At 29.7% G+C, this 16,848-nt stretch overlaps 2 protein-coding genes and 1 long non-coding RNA gene across 4 annotated transcripts; 1 reads left to right on the top strand and 2 right to left on the bottom strand.

Moving 5' to 3' along the window:
* The first annotated feature begins 222 nt into the window (after positions 1 to 222).
* On the top strand, positions 223 to 14,160 carry LOC105838945 (ras-related and estrogen-regulated growth inhibitor). Its single transcript, XM_012684894.3, has 6 exons — positions 223 to 989; positions 2,906 to 3,019; positions 7,429 to 7,485; positions 12,839 to 12,912; positions 12,992 to 13,258; positions 13,342 to 14,160. Exons 2-6 carry the CDS (start codon positions 2,923 to 2,925, stop codon positions 13,495 to 13,497), a joined length of 651 nt encoding a protein of 216 aa, XP_012540348.1. The 5' UTR covers positions 223 to 989; positions 2,906 to 2,922; the 3' UTR covers positions 13,498 to 14,160.
* Positions 7,140 to 10,635, bottom strand: LOC105838946. Its single transcript, XR_001139263.2, has 3 exons — positions 9,458 to 10,635; positions 8,794 to 8,834; positions 7,140 to 7,258 (listed from the first exon to the last, which is right to left on the bottom strand). It is a non-coding gene; the product is annotated as an uncharacterized LOC105838946 (long non-coding RNA).
* On the bottom strand, positions 13,250 to 16,357 carry LOC105838943 (transcription initiation factor IIE subunit beta). 2 transcript variants are annotated; one of them, XM_012684893.3, is made up of 5 exons: positions 16,056 to 16,357; positions 15,161 to 15,416; positions 14,872 to 15,078; positions 14,455 to 14,800; positions 13,250 to 13,393 (listed from the first exon to the last, which is right to left on the bottom strand). In XM_012684893.3, exons 1-4 carry the CDS (start codon positions 16,115 to 16,117, stop codon positions 14,486 to 14,488), a joined length of 840 nt encoding a protein of 279 aa, XP_012540347.1. In that variant the 5' UTR covers positions 16,118 to 16,357; the 3' UTR covers positions 13,250 to 13,393; positions 14,455 to 14,485. The 2 variants fall into 2 exon arrangements, with proteins under 2 accessions (XP_012540347.1, XP_028050139.1); XM_028194338.2 differs by lacking the exon at positions 13,250 to 13,393 and having other exon boundaries at positions 13,918 to 14,800.
* Between the last annotated feature and the right edge of the window lie 491 nt (positions 16,358 to 16,848).

The raw sequence follows: 16,848 nt of genomic DNA on the forward strand, positions 1-16,848 counted from the left end.
TTTTTAGTTTCCTTCTATATTGCTATAAAAAAATACAAATACATATAAAAATATATTGCGATATTTATTCGGTACGTCCATACACGTACATCTAATAACTTTATTATTATTAATAGAAATTTTACGTCGAAGTATTATTTTTAGCAATTTGTAAATTTAAAAAATTTTTACATTTTTAATGTTAGATATTTATTTATCTAACATTATGATATAAATTCTTGCGAAAATAGATAAATATCCTTAACGCATTCTTAAAAATATTGTATATAGCTAAAATACTTCATCCAATTAAATAGCTTATTAAGAATAATTTAATACAATGACTTTTATAATTGTCTAATCACTAATCACGATTCAATTAGCATTTGGCAAAGTTCCGGATTTCTAAGAAACATTGATTACATCTCGATTTTCCGCGATGCGTATGTCCGCTCCAATTTTATCCTGTCAGAAGATGGCACGTTTGCAAGGCTCGGAGGGACATCGGCCGTTTCGAATCTCGACCTTCGTCTGTGCGCATCTGTACCGGAAGCGGGTACCGCATGTACATGGCTTAAGAGCAATAAAGGAACCGGCGAGCCTCGCGAGCCAGTCAGAAGAGAATGGGGCGAGACAGTTGCGCTGAGACCAAGAGCCGTGGCGGTACACGAAGCCGCGAATTCGAACGAAACTTCACGTAGACAGACGCGCGATCATCAGCAGATCTATTTTCTTTCGTCTCCGTATGATCCAGTTATCGCGATCCGATAAACAGATCTGCTATGCTCTATCTGCCTGCATCTTGCGCGTACGATTTTTTATCTTCAGCCGCAACATTAATTGTCAATAAATTATTCCGTGAAACGTTTTGTATTTTTTATAACTCAAGCTAGAGCTATGCATCCTGTTATTCGATTAACAGTTTGATCACGATATGAATCAGTAGAGTGTGTAAAACAGAACAATAAAATAATAGCGGTGTTAACAGTGAAGTGTATTTAGCTGACCCGGTAAGTCCCAAAGTACTTTAATTTTTTAAATATATGGTTATATATTATAATAGACGTATATTTGCTTATAAGTTTCAGATATAAAATAGCTGTGATATTTTTATCTTTTATCATAGAAAAAATTATCACATATTAATAATCATGTATATCTTGGTACATATAATATAGTATGTCAAAGTATAGACTTAAAAAAATACAGTTAAAGTATAATTTAAATCTATAGAGAGTATTTATCAATCCATTTACCAAACGTTTTCCAAGCATGAAAAATAATTGCATTTTATTTACTTTATAATTGTATAATTTAGATACGCGTGGGTAGCTTTTTATGCTTTTAAATAAAATGTACTATGATTATTAAACAAATATGGAAAAAGAGGTAAAAAAAATGGTCCACAGTTATGCAAGGAGAAAGAGAGAAAGTATTTCTCTCGGCAAAAGGTATATTTACATGTGTTAAATATTGTCCACTTACATTACGTGTATTCATTTGCATTTTTTACGTCATTATAGCATTTATTTATATCTACGCTGTACAATCGCGGCTACTTTATTATGTGGTGAAATGTTCTAACACCCATTAACGCGCATTCATTTAGGAAATTATGCCGTTAAATACATCACTGCATACTTTAACACTTTAGAAATTAAGAGAAGAACGTTTGCACCAATTGTCGCATTTACAACCATTTAGAGATTTATTTAGAGATTTATATTAGTGTTAATTGATGTTAGTGATAATTTAATGACATGCTATGATTAAATAGTCATTGCGGACTTTAATGAACTCGATTAGAAGCGATGTCAAATCTATATCATCGCGCACGAGATTACACGGGAATTTCGTAACAAACCGCACTATCGTTCCCATCGTGCCCGGTATTCGTAACCCCGGTACATTGTTAGACAGTGGAAGAAATTCCCGAGATTCCACGGAACATGTGTGTGCAAACCGTTCTATTAATGTACCCGTCACATCTTGCCTTCTCTTCTTATCCGCTCCTCGTTTTGTCTCTCTTTCTCTCATTTCTAGACAGGACGCTCTTGCCGCTCCCTTCTTCTTTCCAAGTGTAGCGCAACTTATTCAAACACGCGCCCAAAGAGTAACAAGCGGCGGATGCTACAAAGTGCCGTCAAAATTTTTGCCTTTTTTATTGTGTTTTAGAAGAAATAGAATGCCTGGTAAATGGATTGATCGATAAACTAAAGAAACAACGGAATACTAATCTCGCGATGAAGCTTAACAATAAATACAAAACTCATATATAACCCTTCCTTTCAAATGTATTTATTATTGATTATCTGTTTAATGCAAATACGTAAATTTTTTAATTTATTAATAACAATATTAATATTAAGAAAGAAGGAGAGAGTAATTAATGATTATTTATACACTGAGAAAAAAAAGTTGTTAACGTGATTAATTTTTTCAACTTAATTAAATTTGTTTAATTTAAATATTTATATACTTCGGTCAAATACATAAACATTTGATTTAAAATTCAAGTATTTTATGTATTTTAGTTAAATGAATAAATACTTTAACTAAAGAAATTTAATCGAGTTGAAAAATCTAGTCGAATTAACAAAATTTTTTTCTCAGTGTAATTAACAATACTTAACTTATTAGCGATAAATATCATTGATAATAAAAATAACAATAATAATTATAGTTTATATAAAAATAACTGTTTTTTTGCAAAAATAATTTTTTTGTATTTTGTAAAATATATAAAATTAAAATTTTGATGAAATTTTGATCTTTTAAATAGAGAAATTTTTTGAGAAATTTTGATCTTTTAAATAAAGAAATCTTTTAAATAGAAAAATTTAATATACGTTTTGAAAACACTTATATATTTATTCGACATTTTCGTACGATAATTTCAATATCGTTCTTATTTACTTTTCTGCAGTGACAAATGCTTGTAGTATGACGTCAAATGCGATTAGAGGTATCAGAAGAAAGAAGAGTTCGCTGTGCGAAATTAAGGTAGCCGTGATAGGAGCTCCAGGAGTCGGCAAAAGTGGTAAGTAAATTTCGACCAAAAACACTTTTATCGTAAATCCATATTATTAAAATGTAATTAAGCTAGTTACATTAATGCAAATACTAACATTATGAAAGTAAATAGTAAAATAAAAATGTCGTGAAAAATTAAAATTAGTATTACGAGAAGGATATCTTTCGCAGAACATCTCTCTTATATAGAAATAAAAATGGAATCACTGCGTAATAAGTAGATTTCTGTTTCGTGGGATAACTAATTTAATAATAAATATTATGCTACAAAAGAACAGAATTCTCATATGAAAAATTATGTTTCTTGCTGTTTCTTATGATTTTCATCATTTTCACACAACTTAACATCATTTTTATATAACAACTATAATAAAATTCTCAAATATTTTCTAGCTCCAATCTTTAATAGAAGGTGGAAAAAACTGATTATAAATTTAAAAAAATGTTAATAGCAATCTTTTAGAAGCTTGCATACTATTCCAATTCTCATTAATGCAAAAAAATGGAAAATACTCAGTAGACACTTCTACCTATGTAAATCTACCCATGTAAATCGAAATTTCTTAGAATTAATCGGAAAGTCGTAAATCGAACGTTCTACAATTAAGAACAAAATCTACTTCATTATTACGCTCTTTTTCAAACAAACAATTGCAAAGAGAAGACTAACAAAATAAAAGAAAAGATGTATTTCAAGAAAAAAAAAATCTTGTATTAAAAGATAACGTTTTAAGTGCAAGTACATATACAAATAGCACAAATCACGTTCCACGTTAATACACGTATGAAAATGCATATATAAAATATACACTAAAGACTCGGAGAGTAGCTAACGCATGTATTTTTGGTAATGGCAAGTGTTAAAGGTATAGGTGAATAAATAATTGGTCCGTCCTTGCCAGAACTGTGCGTCTTTTCTGACGGCTGCAAAATACGTGCTTGCTATATTTATACAATAAAATTTTACTTCAAAATCGGCCTGTTTTATATCCAGTTTTATATCATCATCGAATCTAGATTTATCATGTCTTCTATAATATTCCTTTGTAGTTGAAATTTTATATCAAGAAAATATTAGGTTTGTTTTTTATTCCTGCACTGCTGCAATAAGTAAGAATGAGAAAAAATTATTTGTCTTATAAATATATTTGTCTTATTTTAACTTATTGCACCAGTGCAGGAATAAAAAACAAATCTTATTATTGCTTTCATATTCCAAGCCACGCAAATATCTAAAAGATATCGTGATAGCATATGTATATATATATCAGTATATTTTTTTATAGCTTCTTTAATGTAGATAAAAAACACAATAATTATTTTAAATTAAATATTTATTGTTCAAATATTTATTGTACAAAAATAATTTTAAAAACTTTCTAATTTTACTGATATATTTTAATTTCTTTTCAAAATATTAATATTTTTTTTGTGTTCCAGTATGTTAATTATCACTTTATCTGCTTTTAATCAAACATTAGATTTTTTAATTTACTTTATTTATTTTTATAGCAGGATTTTTCACAAAAATTTGTATGTCTAAAAAATTTTAAATCGAAAATTTAAAACTGAATTCTTTTATTGACATTGGAATTAAATCAAAAGAAGCGGCAGTGATCTTCATGTTAACGCAAATAAACTGATCACTAATAAATTTGCTGACCTTCAAAACATCCACGCGTCCCTGTCGATCAAAAACCTATATTCTAAGCATTATATATATATATATATATATATATATATATATATATATATATATACATATACATATTTCAAGTATATTACATACACATGTACATAAACAATATGTTAAGATAGAGAAATATACTTATATTCTTTTTAATGTGTACATATTCATGAAACGTTTATTCTAATTATTTAATTTATATATTCGCACAAATTCGTTTATAAACTAATAAATTTATTTATTATTAAATTAACTATCAATTAATTTAATATAAAAAATTCCCCTTTTTCTATATTCTTATTTCTTTCTTCGATAAAATTTCGATAAAAAATTAATTCAAGTTAATTTCATATTAATTTACTAATTTCGCGGACTTAATTTCGCGTTAACTTTATAGCTAAAAATTTAAACTTGGATTAATTATCGACATTACTCGAATCAATATAAACTGTTCATATTCAAAGAGAAAGTATATTCACCGCACATATTTAAAAATAAAATAAGCGGTAGCGTTAATGCATTGCTCAAGATTTTGTGGCGCCGTAGTAGACACGAGTACGTGGTAAAAATAGTGTGGTATACACCTCAAAGCGTGTCACTAGGTTGTAGCTCTCGCTTCTCCCGATCAAATCACAATACGTTTAGTTGCAATATTATATCAAGATCATGTGTCAGCACGAGATTAACCTCTTTTCTTCATTCTATTTATTAAATCTCGCGCAAGTTTTCTTACAATTATAAATTGCTAAGTATTCGATGAAAAAGTATTACAACGATGAAATATTGATCTCTTTAAATTAAATTTCCCTCTACATAAAAAAATTATATCAGTCAAGTAAATTTTAAAGTGCATTGAAAAAAAATATTCTTCATGGTATCAATATATGACGTTTATTGACTAAAACTCATTGATACAATAAACTTTTTGTTAATAGTACAAATATTACATTAAACCTTTTCATTAGCCATTTATTAATATAACGAATTAGTCTTTGTTACAAGAAATAAAACATCATGATAATAACATAATTTATTGGACCAATTTTAATAAATTTTTTATTAGTAGAATAAATATTTCATTGGAATTTATGTACAGTTTTGATTCAGTGTGGTATATGTTTATATGAAATAAACAAATTATATATAATATAAATACATGCAAGTTTACATCCCAGACAACATAATGTCCCAATTTTGAACATTGTGTTGTCTGGGACATAAATATAAATTGACAATTTATAAATTGAAAATTTATAAATAAAAATAATGCAATAAAAATTAAATAAGATAATTTATAAATTTATATTTAAAAATAGTTTTTTAAACATAGGAGCTTAAAACTGACTAATCATAAACTAGACACATTTAGATTCGTATGTGCGACAGATCAATAACTCCTAGTCTACAATGAAAGCTAGTCTACATTTAAGCTTTAAGCCATGAGAAACTGACCAATCCAAGTTATAAGAATATTCAATTATAATTGATCAATTTCTTACAATTTAAAGCTTGAATCTTTATTGTAGACTAAGAGTTACTGAACTATCGCACATACGAATCTAAATGTGTCTAGTTTATGATTAGTCAGCTTATGTTTAAAAAATTCTTATGTTTAAAAAACTACTTTAAAATATAAATTTATAAATTATTTAATTTTTGCTGTAGTATTTTTATTTATAAATTTCGTCAATTTATATCTATATTCCAGACAACACAATGTTCAAAATCGAGACATTGTGTCGTCTGGGATGTATATAAACCTGCATGCATTTATATTATATATAATTTGTTTATTTCATATAAACATATACCACTTTAAATTTTACTTGACTGATATAATTCCTTTTATGTAAAGAAAAATTTAATTTAAAGGGATTAATATTTAATCGTTGTAATACATTTTTATCAAATACCTATAACAGTTTTTAATTGTAAGAAAACTAAGGATAAATCGCATAACAGTTTAAATAGAATCTCCGATTGTTCAATTTTAAGCTCTGATGCATATAATAATGTCTTAAAAACTTTATTTAAAATTATTTAAAATAGAAATTGACAAATAAATATTTTATTCAATTTTCGAGAATATTATTGTTATAGTGTTTTATTTCACGAATTTACAAGGATATTCTATATTTTATGAAATTTCGTTACATATATGGAAATAATTATATAAGAGTTAATTATATAAATTTAATTATATATCAAGTCTCATTATTAGTTTTTTGAATTTGTTTTGCAAAATATTAGATATGATTCATAACGTAATAATTATAATATATATTTTCGCGTTGATTTTCTCTTCCCGTCTCTCCCGGTCTCTCCCAGTCTCTCCCGGTCTCTCCCGATCTCTCCCGGTCTCTCCCGGTCTCTTCCGTCTCTCCCGGTCTCTCCCGGTCTCTCCCCATCTCTCCCGGTCTCTCCCCGTCTCTCCCCGTCTCTCCCGATCTCTCCCGGTCTCTCCCCGTCTTTCCCCATCTCTCCCGGTCTCTCCCCGTCTTTCCCGGTCTCTCCCGGTCTCTCCCCGTCTCTCCCCGTCTCTTGTGTAAACAGATGCGACTGTAACAAACGGACGAAATGTAGATCACCGCGATGCACACGAATACGAGACGTGACGTTACAAGTAGCCTGTCATTATAGTTTGCCAACTCAATTATACCACATGCAACATAATTATGTCACGTTGAACCATGTACGCGCTCAATATATATTTCCAATATATGTTTCAGCATTGACAGTGAGATTCCTGACGAGGAGATACATCGGGGAATACGATCATCAATCAGGTGAGAAAGGTCTTAGGCCCGTATTTATACTTATTTGAAAACTTGTTTCAAAAAGACGGATGAGACACGTGAAAGTATCTTAAGAAAGTATCTAAGACGCAAATGGTTCGAAAATTAAATGTTAATTAACAATTAATTGAGATCATGTTAAACTGAGAAGCAAAACGATTATTCATATTAAATTTGACACAATTCGTATATTGTACGATATGTATACGTTGCGACACATTCTCTGTCTCTCTCTCTTTGATGTTCTATCGTCTCCTATCATCTAGCGTTAAGTTTCTCTATTTTCTCTCCTAATCTTCTTCACGATAATTAAGATGGAAGCATATAACTAATGACTACCGATATGCAATTACCAATATCGCTATCAATACTGTTCCAATGCGTATCATATCGATATAATTATCTATTTATGAGGCGTGAACCGATTCACAAATTTTTTTTTCCAATTTTATTAATGACTTGGGAATCCTGGAGACATCTGTTTTACACAATAATTTTTGTATCGCAAAATCTTTTTATTCCTTTCATTGATTCGGAAATCCTTCTCCAGAATGAAAATATACGTATTCAATCTGTATTATAGAATTTATATCAAAAACAGAAAAAAGTTAATTTGCAGTATTTTTAGTCGAATTTGTGAAGCTATCACATTACAACAATATTTGCTTAACATAAAAGATCTACAGTTTGTACTTACAAAATTCGAAAATCATAGATTGGTAAACGACAGGAACAAACAATATCAAGTTTCAAAAATTAGATTTTGATGCCTAATTAAGATGAAATTGCACTACGAAAATTTAAGTTACGTATGCGTAAAAAGTCGCGATAAATAGAGCATTAAAAAAAATATTTTTGTTCTCAATATAAAGTCTAAGTCACAGACTGATATTAATACTTTATTAATTCTAGAAAAGAATTTTCACTTCTATAAAAGAAATGCATAAGAAAACTTGTTAATGTGCACAAATGATTCTACATTATCAATTCCGATTTGAGATGTTGCATCGTGACAATCATTGATGACAATCTATATTCTAGAGACGTCCCAAATCATTGTATCATTATTATAAAAAAGCATTAAAAAAGATATTGGCAAATAAAATAAATCCATTACGATATAGTGCAAAAATTGCGATAGAAAGGACATCAAAACTAAATTGTCAAATGCAAATCTTTCACGCCAAGTATCATACAATGCATTTGCTAAATATCTCGTCTGTTTGTGCATAACGTATTTGGTAAAAAATATATAACAGATATAAATGTCAAGCTGAGGCAAAAAATAAATTAACTCACCGATCGATGTGTAGCAGCGGAATTGTAACACAAATGTTAACCTGAAAAATACAAATATTTTGAAATTACAATAGCCTAAATAATTAACATTAAAAACCAAATTACTGTATATCTTAGATTTTTTAATATTGCTTCATTTTCAAATGGAAATATTTAACACACCAACATACATACAAAATAATTTCTAAAAAGAACTAATTTCTTATCAAGAACTCCGTGTAAAAATGTTTAAAAAAAATTGTCTTATTTTCATATATGTATAATAACGGAAATCGTTATAAATCTGAGACATGTTAAACATATATTTATGTATATTACATAGATTCAGATCAAGCAAGCGAACGCAAACGTGAATGAACAACACGCTCCAATCTACGTTACATGCATTACAGAGGTTTTCAGCACAAGCAATGAATATCGGTATGCAGCCAATAAGTGTAAACAGTGTCCTGGAAGTGCCATTCGAATTCATTGTGTCGTAGCTAGTTGTTCATTCGTGTCTGTTTGTGCTCAGTTGCTTACTCAGGATCGACCAAACAGACACACATGAATGAATAATATTACATATGTATTATGTATTTGTATTTACAATCGAAACGTGCCATGTGACTCGCGGGAATAAATGGCTAATTAGGCAAATAATAAGTATAATTAAGTTACTTACTCACTGGCTTCTCCGCCGATACCCGATACCTCCCAGGTCTCCTTCTCCCATGCCCTTCATTGAGTTGCTCCTTCCATGATGGCACTTGCACAATACTCACTCGCGAAACACGTACTAATTACGATCACTACTGATTACTAAAAGACAATCGCACGAGACGCTTTACACAACAGGTGTAACTCCCGCCTAAACTCGATCGCGAGTAACATGGTTAGGATCGCGCGCGATAATCATCATCGGAATACAATACTCGTGCGAAACTTTGCACGGCACTCCCGAGGTTAATGTTAATATAACACATATTGTACAAACACGACGTACGCTGTGTGTACCGCATTTCGACGGAAAAGTGACGAAGAAAATACGAGCGGACGATATATGCTACGACTATACGTTTGATGCCCGCGACGTCGTGCAAAGTAAAGCGGCGGACGGGCCTGAGATGGCGTAACGAGTTTGTAAAAATCCGCGGCCAACTTCACGCGGCATCCGCCCCAATGTTCCTTTTGTAGCACTGTCGGCACCTCTCAATTATTGAATAACAGACAATCCGCGTTTTATTGCCTACGGCGCGATTATTATCTCACGCGATTATGTCAAAACGTAAATAAATGAGCGTATAAGTTGAATTAGATACAATAAATGTCTACGTATAATGAAATTATTTTCGACTCGTGCGTGTGTGGGGGGGGGGGGGAGAGTGTGTGTGTGTGTTTGCACGTATAGTTCGAACATATTAATTTAATAAAGCATACAAATGCTGAACTTCTGTTAAGATTGATAAATATTGAGGTGCGACATTAAGTATGTTTGTAATTACTCATTTAAACGCATCGTGATGCTGTTTGTTTTGGAGTCAACCTCGGAGTCAACCCATTCTATCACGCGACGTGAGTTACCGATTGAAAATCTTGAGGACAGCACTTCAGCCCGATCAGTCGCGAAGTGTATCATGCGAGCTAAATTAATTATCAATTACCGAATAGTTTAAAAATCTGCAATCGGAATTCAATGTCGCACGTGCGATATGTTCGAAATAAATGCGAAACACAATATTAGTAATCAATCGATCAATATTACATTCTGTTTGTAGTCCTACGTAATTACTTTACAGCAAATCGTATATCATGGTTGCGTTACACAATCTCCAGTCATTTGTAAAGAATGATTGCCTCTGTTCTCAGTGCTTGTCGCATTTGTGCTTCGAGAAATATTCTTACGAGCGGCTCACGGTACTACCTATTCGTCCGAGCACTACCGTGCGAATGATGAGTCATCATTGGTGACACCAACGAGACCCAGCGGCCAGCGCACGCACTGCGTGACCGCGCCGCGACATTGCGCATATGTGTACAGCGGCACTATTAGGCACATTAGGCCTATTACAATGCGAATTATGACGCGGGCCGGGAATCGCCACAGTTTGTCGCTTCGAAATATTTCAAGTATTGCTTAAAACTGTATGCTATTCTTTACAGATCGTTCCGTATTACGACGTGCCACGTTTTGATAATTCCTGAAACTATGGAGATTGTACTGACAACTTCACTTTGATACCGCGGAATACTACGCGAGTCAGTTTAATTAAAATATATTTAATAAGTCGTCCAAAATTATACATTAAAAATTTAGCATCGCACATGCGATACGCTTTGAACTTAAATGTAAAATATGATACTATTGGTAATCGGTTGATGCGTATCAGCCTTCTATTACATATCAATTACATATCGATTATTTAATCGAATAATTTGTATATTGACTTTATTCCTCGCTTCTAATTAGGACAGTTTATTTGACTTAATAAAAAATGTACAATGTAATGTAAAAACGTTCGAAGAGATTGACTAAGAAAATAATTATTGCAAATAAATGTGAGATAAAAAAAATCTATAATTGCTATATTTTATCTATAATTTTAACTTCTATTTCAAAAAAGTAAAACGCATTAAATATTCGATGCAAAATGTAAATTAATTATATGAATCGACAATATCTAATGACGTTGTAAGAAGTATGAACACATTTTATAGACATTTATGTTTATATATAGAAAAATTTTTTCCGAGTTATTATTATAGAATAAAGTTATTAAAATATTGAAACATATGTTCCTTATATTATAAATCAATTCAAGAAATAAACTATTATACATCGTGTCTTTTGCGCTTTATATTATAGATGCGTTAACATCGTAAAGATAATATGACGTTATAAATGTCAAAATAATTTTCAAGATTTATTTGTTAAATCAATCAGCGTCTTAGAAATAGTTTTGGAAGCTGAATTCATTAATAGAAAGGCGATTGTATAATAAAATTGTAGATTCTAATATATAACGTTAACATTTGTTACTAATTTTTATCAATTCATATACTTTACAAAAATTAGTGTGTGTAGCAAAATATATAATAGAATAATGTCAGTTTGAAAAATTGCCAGCAACTGTAATCCGCTTCTAAGGCTGTGTATATTCTCTCTCTGCATACTACAGTCTGCGTTCGTTCTAAATTTATCGAAGACGAATTTGACACTAGATAGGACGGGTACTAATGCGAGGTTGATACTCGAACAAAACTCTTCGTTTTGCACAAATACAGACGCGGTCGTAGACAGGAGAAAAGTACGTGTCGAGTTAGCGTCTCAAAGTAAAGTAAATCCGATCCGAGAAATTGGTTAATGAAATACAAATTTGTTCTATTATTATAACTTAAATATTCGCGTAACAAAGTTACAAAGATATTCGTGTTAGATTTTTTTACTTATTCAAATTTACAAGTATATACGCTATATATATTTTTGTGATGTATGATAAAATATAAAGGAATTATAAATCAATGTCTTGATAAATACAAATAAATAAATTTTCTTTGAACCATCTTGAAGCAACTTTACTAATAATTTGATGTCCTTGATATTTTTAAAATTATATTATAAACAAAAGAAAGAAAACGATGTTAACATTTAATAGATAAATTAATGAATAAAACAAGAAATAAAAATAAATATTAAAATGTTTCATATCACTTACTTTACTTTTGTTTTCCCGCTTAAATTAATTTTTATTTTGTTTCGATGAAACAGTAGAATTCGTGTGAAATTCCAAATAAATTGACAATTGGCGTTTATACTAACAATATTGATTTTAATTTAAAGAAAATTATTTTAAAATTAAATTATCTTTATACAAATATTTACCAATTAAATTTTAAAAAAACTTCAGAAAAAATTTAGAATTGCTTTTTTTGAAAAGTATTACGTTGTTATATGTATAAACGTCGTAAGTAATGGAATTATGATTTTACTTTTATGCACAATTTTGTGTATAGATAATAGTTATTATACAATTGTGTTAAAAGGAAATCTTATTTTACTTTCTAGAAACCAGATATAAACATGAGGTACTAGTCGATGGTGAACCAATTCTCTTCGAGATTTTAGATACCTGTCCAAAGGTAATCTTTATGTACAGCAAGATGTTACAAATTATATATTAATCTATATAGATTTATTGCATATCTTTTCATGTTTTAGAGTGAGGATGAGCTGCCATCAATGGAAACTATACAATGGGCCGACGGCTTGCTGTTAGTCTATTCAATAACAGACAGAAACTCTTTTACTTTTGTTAGAAAGGCCAAAGAAGCTCTCGCGGTAGCCGATCCCGAAGCTGCGATGCCTCTTGCCCTTGTTGGAAATAAAGCTGATATGGTCCATTTACGACAAGTTAGTGCTGAGGAGGGAGAAATATTAGCAAAAGATTTCGAATGCTGGTTTAGTGAAATAACTGCAGCTGAGCAGGTAATTGCAATTTTTAATAACACTTATCACTTAATGTGATTTTTAGAAGCCTTTTTTAAACTGTTAAATAATTGTTATAATAGGTTGCTCAGGTTGCGGAATCTTTCCATGAATTATGCAGAGAAGTTCTTGCAGCTAGAAGAAGAAACAAACAATCTTTATTGGACAGAATGCTCGGTGGTAAAGCAACACGTGCTTATTCGCGAGGAAAAAGCGACTCTGCTTTACCGAAGGATTAATATTACTCTAAATATACATATACATGTTACAAATATAAAAAGAAATCGTTAGAATAAAAAATTGATACAATCTCTGGAGATGTATAAGAAAATGAAATAGGACATTCAGGAATATAATTGTTTACATAAATGAATACAATTACATGAATGATATACAATGAATGAAAGAAAAGCAAAGTAACGTGAATGCCAAAGAAACGATCAGTTTTTAATTTATAGAAGATAATAAGAATCACATATTAAGTAATATAAAAAAATATACAGATTTTTATATATAAGTTACAAAAACTTAAATCATAACTTATGGTTTTAAAATATATTAGGAAGTTTAGTTCAGGGAAAATAAAACATAGAAAGATAAAACGTTTTCTAATAGTTTTGTAATATCCTTCTATCAAAATAGTAATATATATTTTATAATTTTTTAATTGTTCCACCAAATTAAACATTCTTTCAAATCTGAAAGGCTGATTGCGAGTGTGTAAACAAAATACATATAAACTGCGTTCCAAAATTCACTACTGAAAATCTATAAGTATATGTAACAGATTTTTAGTACTGACAGTGTATATCGGAGCACAGCCACAATATAAGTGTTACGACTTACACAATTCTATTTACTTTGTACTTACAAAATGACAATAAATTTTCATGTATTTATTATATACTTGAAATAAATCATAGCTACAATTTTTATTAAACATTAAATTTATTTTAAATATCGTTATAGTGTAAACGAACATTTGGAATGTGTTGTATGTATTAAGTTGCGTTTAGTGACTACATAAGCTAAGAAAAGAATGCTTTTCCAAAAATGCTTTTTATGTTGATTGATTTATGAATTTATGTTTATACTTTTACTTGAAATATTTATTATTTACAAAATTAATTTAATAATATTCTTATTTACATTTAGTTATATTTTAGTAATTATTACGTAAAAAAGTGATAAATTACTTGATAATGGGATAATCCATACAATTCTTATTTAATCATCGTATGTCTCCAAAACGTCTGCTAAATGTTCATTGTCTCTTGGTTTCTTAAACTGCTTTCTTCTATTAACGGGTTTCTTTCGTTTGATTGGTGCTGGCTTCTTGAGTCCATGATCTTGCATTGATCTAATTCCTTGCTTTTCAAGATATTCATCTATTTTTTGATCATCCATAGCATCTACTGCAACAGCTCTCCATAACTTTTGGAATTCCTCATCAATAGGAAATTGCGCTGTCTTATCATTATAAAAAATAATCTTTTTCTTATCAAGTGGTCGTATAATGTATAGTATCTCGTTTTGTAAACTCTGAAATATATAAGTATTAAAATTTTTCAAATTGCAATCAGAAAAATAAGTTTCTACTTATTTGTACTTACCTTTAAATGTTTATCACAATGTGGTAAACTCTCCTGTATATCTTCTAATAATATACCACCAAGACCTTTTAAATCATGCTGTTTTAAAAGTCTCAGTAAGGACTTTTTATCTTTGATTTTATACATAGGTTTAAAAACAAATCTACCTTCAGTTACTTCAATTTTAGGATTTTGTACTAAAGCTTCAGTCTGTAGCCACTGTTTCACCTGAAAATACATTCAAAGAAATAAATAGTTTGCCTCAATAGGATATAGAAATATAAAATAGAAATATAATAAAAAATGTTACCTTTGATCCAACATCTAATTGATTTGTTTCATCCAAAATCTCTTCTAATGTTAACGGATGATCATCCCCTTCCTGATGCCTTGCTTTCATATGTTTTACTATCTTCGCTAACACGCCAAATTTATATTGTGTACTACCAGTCATGGTTTTATAATTAACCATGTCCAACTTTGGTCCTGTAGATACCAATGATACTTTAGGTTTCTTCTTCGATTCATCTTTGGCAGTTTCCTTCTCTTGCTTTCTTTTATCAACTCTGTAACGTTATCAGAAATATATTTATATTTTGATGTAAATAATCTAAAGATTATGGTATATATTACAGATGATTATAATATTGCGATATATATGATTATAACATGCTATTTTTAAGTTGTTTCACTTGGTGCAATAGAGTAAAAAATGCTTTTATTTTTGAGAGAGAGATTATTGTGTCAATTAGTGGATATCTGACACTGTCAACTATATTTCGGTTACTTCTTTATTATCTTTGATTGTGATATAGTCTGTAGCGTTTTGTTATATAAGTTTTCCTGTTTTCACAATAAACTAATATATCACTTTCAAGATACTAAGCTCTTCTTTCTCTCATTTTACTCTATAGAGATGCTTTCAATCCAATTTTAAGGTTATGTAGAACAATATTATTTTACAGTTTGCTAGTTATTGTATTCATTATATTTTACATTCTTTCTTTTGCTACTTCTCGACTGCTAATATATATATCAGATCTAACAGGATTTAATAAAAAGATTTAATAAATAAAGAACCTACACTATTTAGTGTCTGCATTCAAATATTTTCTATTACTTTTTGTCAAAATTTGGCTTTAAATATGTGTACGCATATCAATAAGATAATGAGAATAAATTAAAAAAAAAACGTAATTACTTACACTGGTGTAGTTAAAGCACGTTTCTTGAAGAGCTCTCGCTCTTTGAGCAAGGCTGGATCCATAGCAAATCTGACCACAATTTAACCGTGTCTGTATTAACGGATAAATTTTTTATTTTATAATTCGTTGATGTATCGATGACAAGCGGTGACGGTGGCAAACTGTGGTAAATTCAACTAATCGATCAAAGATAAATCCTTCCTGATGTGAAGTTCCAATCCACATTCCAGGCACTACGTTACTATTTCATAACAAAACCTTTTCCTAACCTCTCACTAGACATGTCAACATATGTTGCTAGCTCTTGAGCCTCCTGAATATATGCTACTGCGCAAGCTCGGCTGCATTTCAAGATGCGCTTCTTATTATCAGTTTAATCTTTCCCCTTTTCTTTGGAAAATCAGTTGTATATTAAATTTTTTTTGTGCATCCGTATGCATTATAGTTTTTAATAATATATTACAAAATTTGATTTAAAATTACAATTTTTCAAATAGTATATTGTAAATTTTGCAAAATTTATAAAAAATATATTGTATTTAATTTTTATTTATGGTATATAATTTTTATCGTGTATCTTTTGTGTAAATAAATTCTAGCTTAAAAATATATATATAAAATATTTAAAAAATACGTCGTGTATATCAAATTTATTTTACCATGCAGACACCGCGCTTTTCACGCGCGTTATGTAATATTTTATTTTTTGTTTCTTAAAAATAAATTGTAATATAGTTGTATATAAAATCATACAAATTATTATTTGCAAATTTCACGATGACAATCTCTCACG

This window comes from Monomorium pharaonis, chromosome 2 (genome assembly GCF_013373865.1).
Source record: "Monomorium pharaonis isolate MP-MQ-018 chromosome 2, ASM1337386v2, whole genome shotgun sequence".
NCBI lineage: Eukaryota > Metazoa > Arthropoda > Insecta > Hymenoptera > Formicidae > Monomorium > Monomorium pharaonis.

Excerpts from the sequence above, each read along its gene's own strand:
- LOC105838945 (XM_012684894.3), top strand. The coding sequence starts at position 2,923 with ATGACGTCAAATGCGATTAGAGGTATCAGAAGAAAGAAGAGTTCGCTG. Across the intron at positions 12,913-12,991 it reads TTTTAGATACCTGTCCAAAG|AGTGAGGATGAGCTGCCATC; the intron begins GTAATCTTTATG and ends TTCATGTTTTAG. Across the intron at positions 13,259-13,341 it reads AAATAACTGCAGCTGAGCAG|GTTGCTCAGGTTGCGGAATC; the intron begins GTAATTGCAATT and ends TTGTTATAATAG.
- LOC105838943 (XM_012684893.3), bottom strand. The coding sequence starts at position 16,117 with ATGGATCCAGCCTTGCTCAAAGAGCGAGAGCTCTTCAAGAAACGTGCT. Across the intron at positions 15,417-16,055 it reads CGTGCTTTAACTACACCAGT|AGTTGATAAAAGAAAGCAAG; the intron begins GTAAGTAATTAC and ends ATAACGTTACAG. Across the intron at positions 15,079-15,160 it reads AATTAGATGTTGGATCAAAG|GTGAAACAGTGGCTACAGAC; the intron begins GTAACATTTTTT and ends ATGTATTTTCAG.